The sequence below is a fragment of the Taudactylus pleione genome, unplaced genomic scaffold (genome assembly GCF_031769625.1).
Source record: "Taudactylus pleione unplaced genomic scaffold, aTauple2 ptg000208l, whole genome shotgun sequence".
NCBI lineage: Eukaryota > Metazoa > Chordata > Amphibia > Anura > Myobatrachidae > Taudactylus > Taudactylus pleione.
Genome location: NW_028284610.1, coordinates 1,162,195 through 1,182,340, shown reverse-complemented (window position 1 = coordinate 1,182,340; position 20,146 = coordinate 1,162,195). Strand labels below are relative to the sequence as shown.

At 42.8% G+C, this 20,146-nt stretch overlaps 1 protein-coding gene across 1 annotated transcript in view; it reads left to right on the top strand.

Moving 5' to 3' along the window:
* Positions 1–20,146, top strand: part of AMPH (amphiphysin) — a 289,944-nt gene that overhangs the window by 253,253 nt on the left and 16,545 nt on the right. The window contains exons 13-17 of the mRNA XM_088478141.1: positions 769–792; positions 3,071–3,094; positions 8,362–8,394; positions 10,383–10,442; positions 17,841–17,900. Of these exons, the coding sequence (XP_088334267.1) occupies positions 769–792; positions 3,071–3,094; positions 8,362–8,394; positions 10,383–10,442; positions 17,841–17,900 (201 nt within the window). The remainder of the gene's footprint in view (positions 1–768; positions 793–3,070; positions 3,095–8,361; positions 8,395–10,382; positions 10,443–17,840; positions 17,901–20,146) is intronic.

Below are 20,146 nucleotides of genomic sequence, written 5' to 3'. Positions count from 1 at the left end.
CTAATTACTACCATAATGTCTGTATGAATAAAATATACGGCACTCCAAATGGAGAAACGCCTAAAATAAATGAATGGACTTGATAAAGGAAAGAATCTGGAAATGTTAAGGATGTGGAGAGAGAAGCCATATGGGTTTTTGGTCATCACAGTACAGTGAATTACATAACAGTTGATATTAATAGAGGTTTGATGCAATAGAGGAGTGTTGGGCAGCCATTCAAGCTTGTTACTTGCTAGATTATGTAGTGATTCCTGTTTGGCTGCTTCATTTTCTTATGACACAAAGTTGAGCAGTAAAAGTCACTTAATGGGCGTCTTCTATGTGATAGAAACATGTGAGAAGTGTTGCTGGTTACATAGCACATAATGAATCATTGTACGTGTTCCACTGTTCTCTCATTTTTTTTATCAAGTCAGCTTTAAAGTTCAAACATTAAATACAAATTCTAGTAGTCTATTTACTAAGCAGTGTTAGGAGACAGAGTGGAAAGTGATGAGAGTGATAAGGTGCCAGCCAATCAGCTCCCAACTGCCATCTCACAGGCTGTGTTTGAAAAATGACAGTTGGGAGCTGATTTGCTGGCACCTTATCACTTTCTTATCACTTTTCACTCTCTCCTAACACTGCTTAGTAAATAGACCCCCTAGACTTGTAACACATTCAAGCTACATAGAGTATGTGTGTAACATTACTTTTAGTTATGCTGTCTTAATGTATTATTACTGATTTATATTTTACATATTTTTTTATCTCTTCCATTTTCAGACATTGCCGTGGGACCTCTGGACGGTGAGACTGCTACTTTATTTAACTTGGACTATTTATTTGGGAGGTAATAGAAGATAAAATACACTATAGGTTTAAGTTGGTAAGCTGCATTAGTGTAAACAAACAAAACATTTAAAGAGTTGACAATTCCACTTAATTTAACCAGCCCTCCCCTTTATATTAGAGATTGACTCACTATTGCTGCAACCACACTGTCTGTCTGCTGCAGAGTTGGATGCAAAGCTGCTGTATTTGCAGGTAGCCATAGAAGACTGATTTACTACCTTATGCTAATGTGAGGTTCCATAGGGCTAATGAAAAGATCAGTGAAGCTTTAAAGCGGGAAGCCACTTCACCCACCGTTTTTCCACCCAGAACCGCAACCGCCATCATTAGCATCACTTGCACCAGCCCCATGCTATGTGAAAGAGATGCATCTGTTAGTCTTCTTTTCAGCATGCACAAAACTCAGAATAGCACAAGACTCTAGCTACACTCCCATGACACACCTGTGACACTCCTACAAGACATAGTAATCCCAAGTGATCACTTTGTCGCTGACCAGTTCTCACCCTGAAACACCCATTTCAAGGAAAGAAAGATCCAGCCAAGATCTGACCGACTGAGAATTGGAGATACACAAAAACGTGTACATTTGCATCTGTGCATGTGCTGTGTGCAGAGATATTACTATTTGCAACTCTTAAGAGATATCCGTCTGAGGGGCAGATGTACTAAGCTCTGGAAAGTAATAATTTGGAGAGATATAAAGTACCAACCAATCAGCTCCTAATTGGCATTCTTCAAACACGGCCTGTAACATGACAGGAGCTGAGGGGCTGGTCTTTTATCACTCTCCAATTTATCACTTACCAGAGCTTAGTACATTTCCCCCAAAATCAGAATCAGGTCCTGTAACTCACACTGGAACAGTGGTGGATTTTACCTAGCGGCTGATTCAGCATTTCATCTAAGGTGCCAGTCACAGTAATCGTGATCGCGGCAATCTCCCCCCCTCCCCGCACTCCGGTCCTGTGTCCCCCCACCATCACCCGTTCCAGTCCCGCATTGCCCTGTGTATCTCCTATCTTCGGTGCAGGGCATGCACAGCAGGGAGCAAGAGATAGTCTCCCTGTGCAGACCTGCCCTGTGAGGAGGAGGGTTACTCAGGAGGTCAATTATCGACTGATCTGCAGCCGATGCTGCATCTTTGTACGCAGTCCCTTGGATTTGCAAAGCCGTCCATGTGCCTCTCAATACAAATCCAGGTGGCTACAACATTTGCATGTTTTTCTCATAATGGCTACATACAAATTCGTAGCTGCAGTCTCATTAGCATACAACTCTGAATCAGGCCTTGAATTAGTAGTATACAAGGGCACTTCAGCGCTTAAGGTGCCTACACACTATGCAATGTAGTCACAATGCGATCTCGTGTTTACGATTTCTGTTGAACTCTCCCCAGCAGCTCCGCCGTCAGCACTGGACACGATTTGGTATTAAAAAGTGTCCAATGTGACCAACAATCTATGTTGCATCCTTAGCTTTTTCCAGTGCATCGTGTCAGAGATTGCAGCAGGCAAGATCTGAAGATGCGATGTGCGACCAGCGGGTACGCACATCGGCATCATGATCATGAGTGGACACTCACGATTTGGACATATTTTAAACAATTTGTAGTTCCGATGCCTCAAAATTGTGCAAATCGTGTATAATATCGCCTAGTGTGTAGGTACCTTTAGATTGTTCCATTTGTGACGGCAAATTATGTTGTAATATTACTTTTGAATTAGACTTATTCAGATGTATAAAACATTTGTATATTTGTAATCACCTTTAGTTAGGGCAAATAAGGCTAAACACATTTCTAACAAATGATATATAACAAAAAATGTATAATATTGTACACAAAACAAATGGGCAATCATAAAAAGTGAAACAATAGAAGTATTATGCTATTTACCATAAGTGCAAACACAAAGCCTATAATAGTGTATTCATTATCCCAGTGGTTCTCAAACTCAGTCCTTGGGACCCCACACAGGCCATGTTTTCCAGGTCACCCAGCAGGTGTACAGGTGTATTAATTGCTCACTGACACATTTTATAAGATCCACAGGTGCAGCTAATATCTCACTTGTGATTCTGTGAGGAGACCTGCAGAACATGTACTGTTGGGGGTCCTGAGGACTGAGTTTGAGAACCTGTGCATTATCCTGTTAAAAGATGTGTCAATGAAATATGTTACTAAAGGGAATTGCTTTACAATAATGATTTTTCATTTCTTCTGTCTTAATAGACTAACAATGAACTAGGACAGCCAGTAAGTTTATTTTCCAATTTGTGTTATCACTTGTAAAGTATGTTAAACTAGTATTTTTATTCCATTCATACCAGTTCCCTTTATCTTCTAAAGCTGCATACACACGTAAAGATTTCTGTCTAACCATCCAACTAGTTGATTGGTTGGAATGAAACTCTGGTAAGGTATGAAAGCAAATACGTTACCAGATTTTCATTCCAACCAATCAACTAGTTGGATGGTTGGACAGAAAATCTTTGTGTGTATGCAGCTTAATAGTTACTTTAGCAGCAATCATTTCTGTTTTCATCATTTCCATAATTTTTCTTATCTTTTTTTTTCTCCTTACTTGTCTGTCTGCATAAAGCATGATTCCTCAAAAAGTCAGTCATTATGTAACCTGATTATGGCTGAGACTCGAACTTATGGGTCAGCAGAAGATATATCAGAAAATGATGTAGCTGAGGGTAGATTGGGGCTTGAGGATAGAGCGGTCAGTGGTAGGGAGGAGGTGTCAAATGATGATGAAGATTCTAATTTCAACCCCTATGATGGACAAACAGCTTTGTCTTTCCAAAAAGAATTATTTTCACTGGACTCCAGTGTAGAGCAAATGGAGACACATGAAAATGAACAGTTGATGGATGAAGTGTCAAGTCAGGAGATATTAACCATGAGTGCTGATGACTTCCATGAAGATTTGCAGTATCAAGAGGAAGACAAGTACATAGAAATGGAAACCAATACAGCAACATGCCTTGACATGTATGAAGAGGGACTAACAATAGAAACAGAGCTTCAAGAAAAATGTAGTGAGGACGAGTTTGAAGAATATGTTTCTGACACTGATAAAAGCTATGAGGCGGATCACCATGATTTATACACCAAAGAAGACGCGAATGACATGGAGAATACCGAGGTAGAAAATGAAGTCAATCAAAATTATGTGGGACAAATCAAATGTACATCATACACAAGTAGAGTGCATGATAGTGACATAGATTTTCAGGGATTTGATAGTCATTCAGATACTTTGGAGAATGAGTGTGAAGGTTTAAAGGCTAATGAATCTATTATGGAAGATAATGTAAATGAAATAGAGATCTTTACTTCGCCAAATGAACCATGTCCTGGTAATATTAACCACCAGAAAGGAAACATTTTAGTTGAAGGGGATGTGAATGTTTTAGAGGTTGATGTTAATAAAAATGTTGCCATAGACACTGATCAGATATGGCCACCTAATTGGGAACCAACGTGTACAACAGATTCATGGGGTGAGTCATACCTGGCTGATTGCGGAACTCATGAATTCTGGAACCCAGATGAAAACTCAGAAGCATTGAATGCATTTTGGTGCTCTGAGACCATTGACCACTTACATAACAAGGAACATACCTTAGTTACTAGTGAACACGACACAGAAGGAAGCATGTCCATGAATCAGGCTTGCAATTATGGCTATAAAGCAAATAAGGAAGTTGATAGCTCCCAATCAATATTTATAATGGGAAACTCAGGAAATCCTAGCCTTGAGCATTCTTCTAGCCCAAGAGACAATGACATCAACAGCTCAGATTTATCAGAAGATGAAATTGCTAACCGGAGATATGGAGTTCTCTACAAGGATATAGAGCATGATAAAGAAGAGGTATCTGCTTTCCCCAGTGCGTAGCTTAGTATAGATAGAATAAGCTTCCTATGTTAAACCAGACCTTGTGCTTTACTTCCCTTTCAAATTATTACCCCTAGAGTATTGCAATGTTTCTTCTAGAATATAAACCCAAATATAGTGACATATACTGCAATGATTTGTGCGTGGAAATATATTATTTTCAGTTCATATAAACATCAGGTTTATTACATGTAGTTCTTTTGTGAGACCTAAATGCTGTGCAGATGTGAGATCAATGGAAATAATGAAATCAGTAAACCGCCTCTCTATAAACTATATAGTCAATACTCAGGTTTATGGGACGAAGTGCCAGATGTACTAAGCTCTGGAAAGTGATAAAATGGAGAGTGATATGCTACCAGACAATCAGCTCCTGTCATTTTTCAAACACAGCCTGTAACATTACAGTTAGGAGCTGATTGGTTGGTCGTTTATCACTCTCCACTTTATCACTTTTCAGAGCTTCATACATCTGCCCCTTAAGTCTGAAAAATTATATAATTTATTTGTAAAATATTTAGGTATATAATATATTTTAATGCTTTATGATTCATCTATAAACATGCCAATATGCATCCCTATAGTGCAACTTATAATGCCATGGATAAATGTACCCATCTGTACAGGAAGTTTATGGATCTGTGCATCAAAATGGTTGTACGTGCGGGTATTGCTAAATCACTCTCTGGTGGGAGGAGTTTGGTGGATCAGAACATCTAGACATACCCATGATCCTTTTATTAGACTCTTTAATATTGGATGCTCAGAAGGTGTGGGAAATCAGGAGTTATCTACACTTCCTATGGAAAGGCTTTTTAATAGCAGCATTTATATACACAAAAATACCACCATCAAACAAATACACAAAAAGGAAGACAGTCCTTTTGTTTCCTCGATCTCTAGATTGAAGACATAAATGATGCTTATGTTTTATTTGTTAGCACTTGTGTCCTCATATGATTGGACAGTTGTGCTTCGTTTCTGCTTAGAATTAAGGATTTTAGTAAAAATAAAACAAACAAAACAGAGATGGCATTTATCTTGTGTCTCTATCTTTGGGGAAACATTCTTATTTACGTTTCAGCATCAGATCCATATTGGTATAACTGTATTTGCCTTGTATGCCAGGTGTACTTTATTTCAAGCCAAGTCCTGGTAACTGACCTATAAGGCTCCACGGAAGCACTAAAGATGCAACTATTTACAGAAAAAGCTAAGGAAGAGGAACACCCAGTCTCTGCTTTAACTATGGGTGCAAGGAGTGTTCCAGCACATAGAGAACTCGATGAGGTGATAATTATGATGAATCAATTAATAGAACTGCATTCCTGATTCTTTTCATTTTCACCTCCATATGTATTCCAAAAATAGAGAACATCAGTGATGGTAGATGGGAAGAGTGTATTGTGTTAAATGCACTCACGTGTGCTATGTGTTCACTTCATTTTGGCCAATCTTAACACTGATGTCTGCCTCTAGAATTGGGAGCTCCAAGGAAAATTCCAAACTAGGTGGTGGTATAATTCTAAAAACAGAGAAAGATGATAACGAAATTATACAGTGTGTGGGGTGAACCATACATTTGATTGTGTGGATTGCACTTACCTGTAATAGGTGTTAGATTCACTTTGGACAATCTTATTCTGCTATTACTAACATTGGAACCTCAATAATCAGGTACATGGGATGGGAACTCCAGAGTGATAGCCAATTCCAAAACAATATTTTGTTATTTAATGAATACCAATAAAACAAGTGTGTTTGGTTCTTGTACAGCAATTGATATTTGACCTATTGGAGATAACAAGACCCACACTTAGAAGATATGATTCAATATGTATTCTCTGTCACCTCTCATTTCCCCATCTCTTTCTTTCTCTATCATCATTGATAACTTTCTACCACCACCATCTCTCTTATATCTGCCCTCCCCATCTCCCTCTCTTGTATCCATATTGTCTCCCGCCACCTCCCTCTCATCTATGTCCCACCCCCCTATTGGCATGAGATTGGGGATTCACAGGAGGGTTGAATGTGGAGAGACACTGGCTCCAGGAGCTGACAGGACTCAGCGAACAGTCCTATACATTCGGACAATGCTAGGAGTAGAGGCTGTCTTTCAGGCAGTCGGTGAGAGCTATTAGGATATTGGAGGGTGGGTCATTTATTCATACTAGCGTGACTATATGTTTGGAATTGAATATCACTTCTGTGTTCCCGCATCCCTGTTTATTCTGGTTCCACCATAGAACATTGGAGTTAAGATTATCCATAGTAAAATGTACGCTTACCACAATGAGTGAATTTCACACAATGCACTATACCCATCTACTGTCCTGCAGTGTACACTATTGTTTTCCCTGTATATCTTTTTGGAATACACGTGGAGGCGGATATTAATATATTCAAGTATACATCTCCGTTCATTGATTCATTTCAATTATAACCTCAACAAGATCTGAATGCACAGGAACACTCTTTGTATCCAGTCTTTCTCTAAAGCATAGTTGTCTGCTTAATTGTTCTCCTTTATACATTTCAAAGGTTTAAGATAGACTTATTTTATATTACTGTATATACATTGCTAATATTATATGTTCACTGTTAATTAAAAAAAATAGTTAAAACTCCTGTCTAATTTTCATAGTAATGCATAAAAAAAACAAGATGCCATCATGTGCCACAAAAGAATTGGTAGGGCCATAAACTAATGCACAGCCTTCCACGTGGCTAGTGCTACAAGGCAGATCTGCACTCGTGAATTACATACCAAGCGTACAATGTACAAGACATAACCAATTAAAAAAAATAAAGTTTTATTAAATAGGAATTTTTGAGGTTATGCTGCTGAAAATAGTTACCAGCAGCACCTCATCAAGCTGTCATACAAATTTGAGTTCACATTTCCAATTCCCTTCCCTGTTTGGGTCTTCTAGATATATATTCCGTTTATTACCACACACATTGCTGGGATTATGGGGGTCATTCAGACCCGGTCGTTAGCACCGATGCGCTTGGACCGGGTCGATGGCCCCCCACAGAGCATGCGCACGATGGCGCTGGCGCCGTTGTGCGAATGCGTGAGACCCACTACGACCGACAGCGCCAGTCGTAGCGGGTCTCGATACAAAGGGGGCGAGCTGTCGATGTTGATTGACAGCTCGCCCCGTTTGAAAGGCGGGCCTGGGGGGTGGCAGCCCAAACGGGGCCGTTCCCATGGGAACGCCTACCGTTTGGGGGCGGCCCCACTGACATCACTAGTGATGTCAGTGGAGAGCTTCCGGCTCAGACAGAGCCGAAAGCTCTCCGGTGCTTACAACAAGGGAGACCCTACCCTAGGGTCTCGTCGTAAGCCCCGATGGTCGCGATGGTCTTGACCATCGCGACCATCACCTTAGGCGGTCATAAGGCTGTGGGTGTTAACCCACAGCCTTACCACCGCAAAGGAGGACGTCTGCAAAATTCAAGACGTCCTCCCCTCATTCAGACCAAGTGCACGCTTTGTGCTACCGGCTCTGAATGAGGTCCTATGTCCTTTTTGCTTGTATCTTATCATGGTGTCTCATCAATGATTATTTTAAATTTTAACATTCTGATGCTTAATTTCTCACAGGCTTCCAGTGGCGCCTTTAACGGATTCACACAGGTGAGATGCAGTTTCAGGCTAACGTGAAAGTGTAAAGCATTTATCAGCAAATATAACTAAACTTTGAACATAATAAAATAGGATATAGTTAGTTGCTAAGACAGAATTATAAATAATGTACTAGAAGTAAATGGAAAACACCTGCTCTAATGCTAGTTATATGCTTAAATATTTAAATCCTCTTATCACTTAGCAACAAGGTAAATTATATGAGTGGCACAATGAGAGCAATACATAAATAAGTAATATGATATTGGTGCTCAGTGATAAATGACAGTACAGTATAAAATAAGTTCCAACACAATTTAAAGGGGTTGGGTAGACAGAGTTAGGATACCGACACTTGTCAGTCAGTATCCTAATCCTCCCCCTGTCCCTACCCCTAACCCTCTCTCCCCGGTGCCTAAACCTTACCTCCCCCCCTAGTGCCTAAACATAACCTCCCCCTCCCCGCACCCTAAACCTAACCCTCCCCCCTTACTGCCTATCCCCTAGTGCCTAACCCAAACCCTAACCCTCCCCTTAACCCCAGTACTTACCATTGGGATGCCAGCGGTCGGGATGCAGATGCCGGCATTCTGACAGGTGTCAGGATTCCAACGCCAGCATACTAAGATCCAGCATCCCAACTGTTGGGATTTTGACCGGATCTCAGTCTAAAGCTTATGGGGTAAATTTACTAAGAACAATGTTTTAGGGGCCTATTCATCATCACTTAATTTTCACATGAACATTTTCACCTGCAATTGTAAAAATTAAGTTATCGGGTCATTCATCAAGGAGGTAAAGCAGGAGATATCACAGATATCTCCTACTTACCTTCCTCTTGCGGAATGGCCCGCTGTTACCATACACTAGTATGGGGACAGAATTCATCAAGCTCTGAAAATATTATATTTTCGGAGCTTGACTGAGGGAGCATTCGCAATCTTCAGATGGTGAATGCTCCTGCTCCGGCATCACAACTCGCTCCTTCACTATGGGAAGGAGGATCTGGTTGCTTCTGTCTGGCTCTTTACGCCGGATATCAGGGCTCTTGTGTGCATGTGTGACCTGTAGGTCACGCATGTGCAGTCCTGTCACTGCTGCGACAGGAGCAGTGAAAAGATGCACTGCTCCGAAAAGCAGGGAAGCGGCTCGCGGGGACAACTGATCTCGCATCATATGTCACCGTGCCGGAGCAATGATGAATTGCTCTGGTAGCCGCGGTGAATCACAATGTTAACATCATGAATAGGCCCCTTAGCCTATAAAAAATATTCTGGACATCGCAGGCATTCACATGAGTTATTTTTGACTAAAATCACAGATTTACTAAGAATCGTGTTTGCCTGTCTATTTTGATCGGATGGTGATAGTGAACATGTTGTATTATGTGCGAGTTCAGTCGTATTGGCCCCTTCTCAATAACTTCCACTAAGCACTGCACAGATCAGTCAGATTTGTGCAGTGCTTTTGTGTGTGACTGTGTAATAAAAAAATCAGTGTGGGGTCCCCCACAGAAGCATAACCAGCCCCGAACCTCTGAACCTGAAAAAACAGGATGGGGTTCCTACGTATTTCCAGTAATTAGCACTGGACTCAACCAGCTGGGTGTAACATTATGTGTGACCGGAGCTCTCACATGCGCAAAACCTCTGGGTACGCAGTGAGGAGGCAGCGGAAGGATCCACTTGGACCTCTCTTCGCAACCCCAGGCGTCCGTCTCTTAGGAAGGAGTGGGGCTCCGAGACCCAGCACCATCTGAAGATGGCATTTGTTCTCGCAAGCAAACTCTGAAAACTTTAACTTTTCGGAGTTTGCTGAATATTAGGCAGCCCTATCAGATCCCTAACAATGAATGGCCCATTACATAAAATACGCAGAAACTAGCGTTTGTGCATGTGTAACGGGCCATTTAAGTGATGATGAATAGGCCCCATAGTAACGAAGTAGCAGTTTACATTTTGTGTTATTGACTAACTCTGTGAGGATTTGTGTATTTCTAGCCTGAAGCCCCCACATCCCTTTTCACAATGCAATCAGAACAAAGTGGCAATGAAGTGATGGTAAGTTACCTAAGTCTTTTATTTCTTTTTTTATATCAAATATTGAGGGAAATGTAAATATTTTAATAACTAAGTTCCTTGTATTCTTGCGATTACATGCTAAATGCAATACTAGAGGAAGTCTTGTAGTACATTACAGTTTGTAGATAACTAGTATTGTAGTTTGGTAATATCTCCTGCGTTACCTTTATAATGAATGCCCCCACTACATCATTTGTACAAAATAGATGACAATGGCCCTCATTCAGAGCCACTCGCTAGCGGCAGTACGCTCGTTCCGAGCGATGTTCGCACATCTGCGCATGCGTACGGATCGTTATACGCATGCGCGAACCAGTCAGTGCGGCAGAAATTCATGTGCTCGCAAAATAGTGAATGCCTGCTATTTTGAGTGACAGAATGAGGCGTATGTGGGTGGTAACAGGGGAAGGTGCTTGAAAATGGGGAGTGGAGATCCGAACGCAGGCGTGCTTAAAGGTCAAAACGGGCGTTTTAAGGTTGTGCATAATTAATACAGCAGCGTCATTGACCACGTCACTGGGTTATTTTATAGCCAGAACTGCTCGCAAAATTGTGGTAGCAAAAACCAACCACAAGAATAGCGAGCAGTTCATACGCTGTACGATGTACTCGATTAATCTAATAAATAGCGGACATGACGTATGGTGCGAGCGGCCAGGGGGCGTTTTTATCAAATAAACGAGCGTATGTTTTGCTCGCTCGTTCAGACTTAGAGGTGTGAACAGACTGCAATGTGCGAACGGATCATTTGAATAGCCACCCCTTGTTTTTGAACGAGCGAGCGCAAATAGCGACCGGCTCTGAATCAGGGCCAATGTTTCTTCTACTTGTAGAAATTGAAAAATAATAAATAGTCACTTTAGGGTCTTACTCTTCACAGAATGTATCACTATAATTATTTGTAATAAAAATGTTTTACTACTGGTATAAGTATTCCGTAAAAATGGTACAGCCATCTCAACCCATATGATTTCAGAAATTGATGTTCTTGATTGTAAGTGTAGTAGTAATAGTGTCCTTTGCATTTATTTCCCCTATCATCCCCTGCTGTCATCTCCCTGAGATGGCAATAGCTATCAGAGGATTGTGGCAGTACAGTAAATGTACCATTGCAATCCTTGTTAAATAGGCATGATTTGCACATGATTTGCATGGGAAAGCTATTGCTGGAAGTGGGGGTGTGGTATAAGAGATAGACAGTAATTAGTTAGACAATGTCTAGATAGACACCAGATGTTAGACAGTCAATAGTTATACAGGTTAAAAAAGTTTGACACAGACAAAAGTCAGACACACTAAAATTAGACATGTAAAAAGTTCGACAGGTACAAAAGGTCAACAGGGTCAAAAGTTCGACATGAAAATGATCGACAATTTTTTTTTTGTTAGGATGTTAGAAAACAAATGACATAGGGTCCCCCCCTAAAGCTTAACCAGCCCCGGACTTGCCAGCCAGTCCTGATTTCTAAAGTTACGGGGAACAAAGTGAGTAGGGTTCCACCGTAATTTAATTATAGGGGACCCCTACAGAATTTTTTCCCCCCTGTAATAAAACCAGGACTGGCCCTGCCGCCTGGTGTTGGTTTCTAAATTACGGTGGAACCCTATTCATTCTGTTCCCCATATTTTTAGAAACTAGAACTGGCTGGCAAGTCCGGGGCTGGTTAAACTTTAGGGGGTGGGGACCCTTTGTCATTTTTTTTTCTAACATTTAACCTTTTAAACCTATTTACAGGCAGAAACATACATGGATCACAGTGATCTGTGTATGTTTCTGCCAAACTCGCAGATCACAGGCAGGTGAATTTATTTCACGAGTTTTTACAGGAGAGTTGTCCCATCTCATGAGAGTTTAGAAATTCTCTGCTTGGTAAATTCCCGAGTCGTATCTTCACTAGTGAAAAGATTCTTGAATTTAGCCGATGGTGAATTGAAGAGAGTTTGCTAACTCTCCAGTATTTTCCAGTAGCAAAGGATATCTCTCTCCCAAACATTAGTAAATTTGCGAATGGAAAAAAATGCCCAAACTCTTCAGATTTTGCTAACTCGACCAGACTCGATTCTTAGTAAATTTACCCAGTCTTCTTCCTATGAAAAAGCAAATAAACAATGAAACTGATTTAATCAATGAGCTCTTTAGGCTTTTCCAGCTCAAGGTTTCTGCCCCAACTTGCTTTTTAAAGCTGGCCTTACATCATACCAACTATCCTCCAACCATCCAGTTTATCTGTCCAACTAAAACGATGACCCACACACCTAACCAACTTTTTCATCATACCAGCCAACTTTTTCAGCACACTAGCCAACTTCTCTAAAACATGTGATGTCACAGAAATAGGCGGACAGGTTATGCCTACTTCTGCATGATTTGAATACATTTTTGTTGTATTTTTTTTAACCAAAATGACCAGCATTACTGGAGTGACAGATGCTGAGCACCCCCCTCTCCCAAACTTTCTATTTATTCTGTGCCCTGCCCATAGTCAGCATTGTGTCCCCCTTGTCCCATTGCCCAGCCCATAGTATTGTGTCCTCCCTCTCTCTCAGTAGCCTACCCATGGTCAGAGTTGTTTCTCACGCCTGTCCCAGTGCCAGCCCCTTGTCTGTGCCCTGCCCATGGTCAACATTGTGTCCCCCCTGATCCAGTCACCAGCCAATGGTCACCATTGTGTCCCCGTTTCCCAGTGCACGGTCTATGGCGAGCATTGTATTTCCCACTTTACCACTGCCCAAACCATGGTCAGTATGTGTACTCCCCTCTCTCCCTGTCCCAGCATTGGGTATGCTCTCACCTATTGATTCATACAAAGTAACAGACTGGTTTATTGCTAGGTGGTTGATCAAGATTCTGCAACCCCCCCAGCAGGAACACCCATGGGGAAATCTCACCCATGACACCCCCAGGGGGCTGTCCTGACTCGCAGACCCCATTAATGATGTTCTGCATTATCCCTAGGAACTGAGCTGTAAACCTCCGGTTGTGTTATATCTTCATCAGTAATGTGGAGGGTGCGGTGATCCCGGGGGAGGTGCGGGGTGTGCTGCAATCCCAGTGAGGGATGCGATCTGGGGGCAGGGGCGTTGGGGTGTCACCGCGGTTGCACAGGGGGTGCCGCAATCACATTTTTGCCTTGATTGAGAGGGTTGTGCCATGATCTTGGGGGCCGGTGGGGGTCACAATGAAACTTGTGAGGCAGAAACTTTACAGACATGCAGCAGCTGCACTTCAGCATTGATCCAGAACCAATCCTCTGGCTCTGCCACTGCCGCTGACTGGGATCCCGGGCTGGCAGAAGTAGCCCTGGCAGTGATGGACATAATGACAGTGAAGAAGTAGGGTGGAAAGTTCCCCCTACACTCAAACGATTAGTTGGGAAAAATCAAACTTGTTTAATTTTCCCAACTACAGATGTATCCTGCTACATCTTTGCTCCATATGCCATGTAGCGTGCCATGCTATTCGCGCCCTGCCGTGCTGCTGCTTGGCGTTCTAAGTCGCATCATGCTGTAGTAAGTTGCAACGTAAAGTACTGAGGCGCTGGAAAAGCCGGAGAGTGTAATACATCTTTCGGTAGACCAGATGTCGCTATTCCTAAACTGCACTGTGCATGCGTCAAATAGCCAATGAAGCTTCTGTAGTGCCACCTGCTGATTTGCTAATTGAACCTGTCATTCACTAGACTATACAATAGTCAGGGCCAGGTCTAGGGGTGTTCGACCAGTGCAGTCGAACAGGGGCTCCACCCATAGAGGACCACCCCTCCCCAACATCCCGATTTCAGCAGGACAGTACTGTCCCGCTGTTCCACACGTGGGCCATAGTGCCCATTGGTTGTGAAACCGGGAGTTTGGAGACCAGACCCCGGAGTCTGAATAGATGCTGTGCGCATGAGCATGGCATCCATTCAATGATGGGAGAGGGCAGGGGGAAGCCCAGCTAGTGAGGCGCCCCCCAGCCTGACATTATTTTGAGGCATGCGCGATGTGAGGGAGCACTTAGAAGAGCTGGCACAGGGTGCTTCGAACCCTTGAGCCGGCCCTGACAGTAGTACTGAACTGCCTTTTTTCATGAATCCATGGACAGACCATTTTTGGCTGTTTTTCAGCATGTGGAGCAAACAAATGATTATAATGTGCTCTCACACACTGCCAGGTTATCATTCCAACCAGCCAACTAGCTGGCTCTTTGGAATGATATCGTTCTGGTGTATGGCCAGCTTAAGACTTCTGTAAGATCCAATTTAAAGATGGCCAGTCACTAAACAATTATCGCTCTAACCAGCTAACTAGTTGGTATACATAAAAGTCCTCCAGGGACACACCACAATCCTAATAAAGACATACACTTACACATTTGTGGTGCGGATGCATCCATCTCTAAATGAGCTTCATTTAATATTGTAATGAAGTGTTACATACATAATAGAGGATATTTATAAATATGATTGCTGCATTTTGCATATAAAAGCTAGAGATGTGCGGTTCAGTTCTCTGGAAATCCGAATCCACCTGAATTTCGTGAATCCGGGTAAATCTGAGTCGCAGTTCTAATCTCCTGAGGAGATCTAGATAAATCCAGGTTGCGGTTCTGATCTTTTTGCGGTTCGGAATTTGGATCTTAAATCCGAATTTCGGTTGTGGATTGCATAAATTACATGATTCTAGCTGTTTTAAAACTTTTTGTCTAAGAAAATCCAGATCCAAAACCAAAACCCTTGAGGGTGGTTTGCAAAACCAAATCCAGATCCAAAACCTTGAATGAGATATAGATAGATCCAAAGCCAAAACCAAAACACGGGGGTTGGCGCACATCCCTAATAAAATCTAATTGAACACAAACGTAAATACAAAATCTTATTACAAATTAAATAAAATACCAACATCTGGTGTTTATCACTCTCAAGATAAAACTGCGGTTTTCTTTCTTGCTTGTAACTGGAAATTGCGAATAAACAGCTATGATTTTATATGATACCAGCTGATTTACCCGGTTTCACTCAGGTAGACCTTAGATCTTTCCATTTCCTTCATTCCATCTTAACTTATCTTACAGATGTGAGAAAAAAGTGGATAGTGCATATATGTCTATCCGGACCCAAGAGACACACCACACTAAATATAATATTGAAAAGGTTTATTTTTACTAAACACGTGGAGTTAATATCATTAGTTAAATAAAATCAAAATCAATAATTGCGTGTGAAACCACTGTGATAATCTGAGCATAAAAGCTATAGTACATAAACATAGTACATAAACATACATGATGAATTGACCGGAGCACCACCTTCTGAAGAAATTCTCTAATGAGAAATAAACACGTTAGGGTGTCCCTGGAGTAAAGTCTGCATTCCTGACCTGTTATACACCTTTGAAGAGATCCGTGCAGAATCTTACCACCTTGGAGACTGATTTGAGCTGGGACTTCAGTGTCGATTCATGATGTGGTCCCGGGAGCTCCGGAGTTGAATTGTTCACAAAGGGCTCTATTTACTACAATCCGCATAGTGAATGCAGATTGTAGTGTCATATTAACGACTGAATTTGCATTGCGAATTCAGGCAATATTACAGGGATTTACTACAAATCCCTTGCAGGGACAGAGCTTGCGATAAAGATCTGTCCCTGCGAATCCCCTCCGCACACTAGCCACGGTATTTTCGCAAAAAATACCATGACAAAGTGCCAGCGCATGCGCCAACCGACCGCCGCTGCTACCCCCCGGCGCTAAGCTACGCCCCACACGATCGCGCCCCCCCGCAACCTTCCCTCCCTTAATTACACTTACCTGCATGATCCGGGCCTCCGGTGATGTCCTCCATGCCTCCGATCAGGTGATCTCCCATACTGCACTGGGACCCGATCACCTGATGACCGCCCCTTAGTGCAGCATGGGAGACCAGCTGACCGGAGGGGAGGCATCACCGGAGCCCCGATCGCCGGTCTCTGGAGTCAGGTAAGTGAATTTTTTTTTTACTATTTTTTTTTTTTTTTTTTGCAGTGAATCAGCTTGCGGTCTGTTTAGACCACACAGCTGATCACTGGGACCGGCTCCGGGCTCTGCTCTCCCCATTAGAGCAGAGTAGGAGTCCGGTAACTGGGGGAGACCCTGGATAATGCCACCTCCAGGTGGCGTTATTATCACAGGGCCTCCCCAGGTATTTTTTTCACAATTTATTTTTAGTAACTACCAGAAAGATCACATTTCCCATTACAATTATGGGAAATGCAATCTGATTACTAAAAATAAGTGATACTTAGGGGTTGGTGTAGAATTTTACGAATTCTATTCCAATTGCCCTGTAATAACTATAGGTGATACTAAAATAATGTGAAAAGGGTGTGAAAACACCCTTTTTCACTTTATTTTAGTAAAAATAATGTTAATAAATAGAGCCCTTAGAGCGTCTCCGTTTGAGCACACTGACTCATCGCGGCTGAGGTCCGACACGCACCGCCAGCCGCCTTGCAAGCCAGTTGCCGTCTGGCGCATAGGTATTCGGCATCCATCCAAGTACAGACACGGGACCCCACACAAGTCCACAGCCGCTTTGTCAGCTAAGACGCTACATAGCCCACAGCTACTCCGGCTCTGATAGCACCGCTGAAGTGTGTTTGGCAGGACACGAAAAGGAGAATATCAGGTGAGCAGTACACCTGCCTACAGTACATCCCCCAGCCCAACCATCTCAGGCGGGCAATGGGAGGGTTAACATGTCCAGTCCTTACCTTCTATATAGTATGCAAGGGACACATTGACTCAATTGTCTGTCCAAAAACTGCTTCAGACGTGCTAATGATAAGACTCTGCATATAGTAACTATTGAACACATTTAATAAGCACAAGTGTTACGGATTCCTACTAAAAGAATTGTTACAAGTCAACCCAATATGGACACTATTTATCCGCAAGAAGGATACATTTTTACATGCATATTAGCATGTGTTTTCACATAGGAATGGATATATAATCAATACAATTGTATGAAATTGGAGCATACAGCTGGTGCTCCTCAATAAGGGCCTGATTCAGACCAGTGAGGAAGCAGCGGAAGGATCCACTTGGACCTCTCTTCGCAACCCCAGACGTCCGTCCCTTAGGAAGGAGTGGGGCTCCGAGAACCAGCACCATCTGAAGATGGCATTTGTTCTCGCAAGCAAACGCTGAAAACTTTACGTTTTCGGATTATGCTGAATATTAGGCAGCCCTATCAGATCCCTAACAATGAATGGCCCATTACATAAAATATGCAGAAACTAGCGTTTGTGCATGTGTAACGGGCCATTTAAGTGATGATGAATAGGCCCCATAGTAACGAAGTAGCAGTTTGCATTTTGTGTTATTGACTAACTCTGTGAGGATTTGTGTATTTCTAGCCTGAAGCCCCCACGTCCCTTTTCACAATGCAATCAGAACAAAGTGGCAATGAAGTGATGGTAAGTTACCTAAGTCTTTTATTTCTTTTTTTTATATCAAATATTGAGGGAAATGTAAATATTTTAATAAATAAGTTCCTTGTATTCTTGCGATTACATGCTAAATGCAATACTAGTGGAGGTCCATGCAGTACATTACAGTTTGTAGATAACTAATATTGTAGTTTGGTAATATCTCCTGCGTTACCTTTATAATGAATGCCCCCACTACATCATTTCTACAAAAGTAGATGACAATGTTAATTTTCTCCTACTTTTGTAGAAATTCAAAAATAATAAATAGTCACTTTAGGGTCTTACTCTTCACAGAATGTATCACTATAATTATTTGTAATAAAAATGTTTTACTACTGGTATAAGTATTCTGTAAATGGTACAGCCATCTCAACTCATATGATTTCAGAAATTGATGTTCTTGTTTGTAAGTGTAGTAGTAATAGTGGGCCTGATTCAGAGCCGGACGCTCTCACCAGAGCGCTCGCTCTGAATCAGGGCCCTCTTACCTAACTTGGAGCGGCCTATTGGACGCTCGCATAGCTGTGGGTTACCACCCACAGCTTATGCGAGTGTCCATGATGATGGTCGCGATGGTCTCAACATCGACAGCACGCCCCCTTTGGTGTGAGACCTGGAGCGACGGCTCCCCCGTCACTCCCCGGGTCTCGCGCATGCGCACGACGGAGCTCCCTCCGTCGAGCGCATGCGCACTAGGGCACCATTGACCCGCTTGCGAGCACTCAGCGCTCGCGAGCGTGTCTGAATCAGGCCCTGTGTCCTTTGCATTTATTTCCCCTATCATCCCCTGCTGGCAATAGCTATCAGAGCAGAGGATTGTGGCAGTACAGTAAATGTACCATTGCAATCCTTGTTAAATAGGCATGATTTGCACATGATTTGCATGGGAAAGCTCTTGCTGGAAGTGGCTAGCAAAGGCTATTGCCTGCTTCAGGGCTTGGTCAATAGGAAAAAGCCCCATCACAGATAATAACACCAATTTTTGCAAGATGCAGTCTTCTTCCTATGATAAAAACAAACAAACAAACAAATAATGAAACTGATTTAATCCATGAGCTGTTTAGGCTTTTACAGCTCAAGGTTTCTGCCCAAACATGCTTTTTAAAGCTGGCCTTACATCAAACCAACTAACCTCCAACCATCCAACTTATCTGTCCAACTAAAACGATGACCCACACACCTAACCAACCTTTTCATCAGACCAGCCAACTTTTTCAGCACACTAGCCAACTTCTCTCCAACTTGTGATGTCACAGAAATAGGCGGACAGGTTATGCCTACTTCTGCATGATTTGAATACAATTTTATTGTATTTTTTTTTAACCAAAATGGCCAGCATTACTGGAATGAGAGCTGCTGAGCACCCCCCTCTCCCAAACTTTCTATTTATTCTGTGCCCTGCCCATAGTCAGCATTGTGTCCCCCTTGTCTCAGTGCCCAGCCCTTGGTTAGTATTGTGTCTTCCCTCTCTCTCAGTAGCCTACCCATGGTCAGAGTTGTCTCTCATGCCTGTCCCAGTGCCAGCCCATTGTCAGTGTCCTCCCCATGGTCAGCATTGTGTCCCCCCTGAGCCAGTCACCAGCCAATTGTCACCATTGTGTCCCCCTTTCCCAGTGCCCAGCCTATGGTGAGCATTGTATGTCCCCCTTTACCACTGCCCAAACCATGGTCAGCATGTGTACCCCCCTCTCTCCCTGACCCAGCATTGGGAAAGCTCTCACCTATTTATGCATACAAAGTAACAGATTGCTTTATTGCTAAGGGGGTGGTCGATGTTCTGCAACCCCCCAGCAGGAACACCCAGGGGAAAATCCCACCCATGACACTCCCAGGGCTGTCCCCATTAATGATGTTCTGCATTATACCTAGGAACTGAGCTGTAAAGCTCCGGTTGTGTTATATCTTCATCAGTAATGTAGGGGGTGTGATGATCCCGGGGGAGGTGCGGGGTGTGCTGCAAATCCCAGTGAGGGGTGCGATCTGGGGGCAAGGGAGTTGGGGTGTCGCCGCGATTGCATAGGGGGTGCCGCAATCAAATTTTTTCCCTTGATTGAGGGGGTTGTCCCATAATCTTGGGGGGCGGGGGGGTCACAATGAAACTTGTGAGGCAGAAACTTTACAGACATGCAGCAGTAGCTCTTCAGCATTGATCCAGAACCAATCCTCCGGCTCTGCCACTGCCGCTGACTGGGATCCCTGGCGGTAGCCCTGGCAGTGATGGAAGTAGCCCT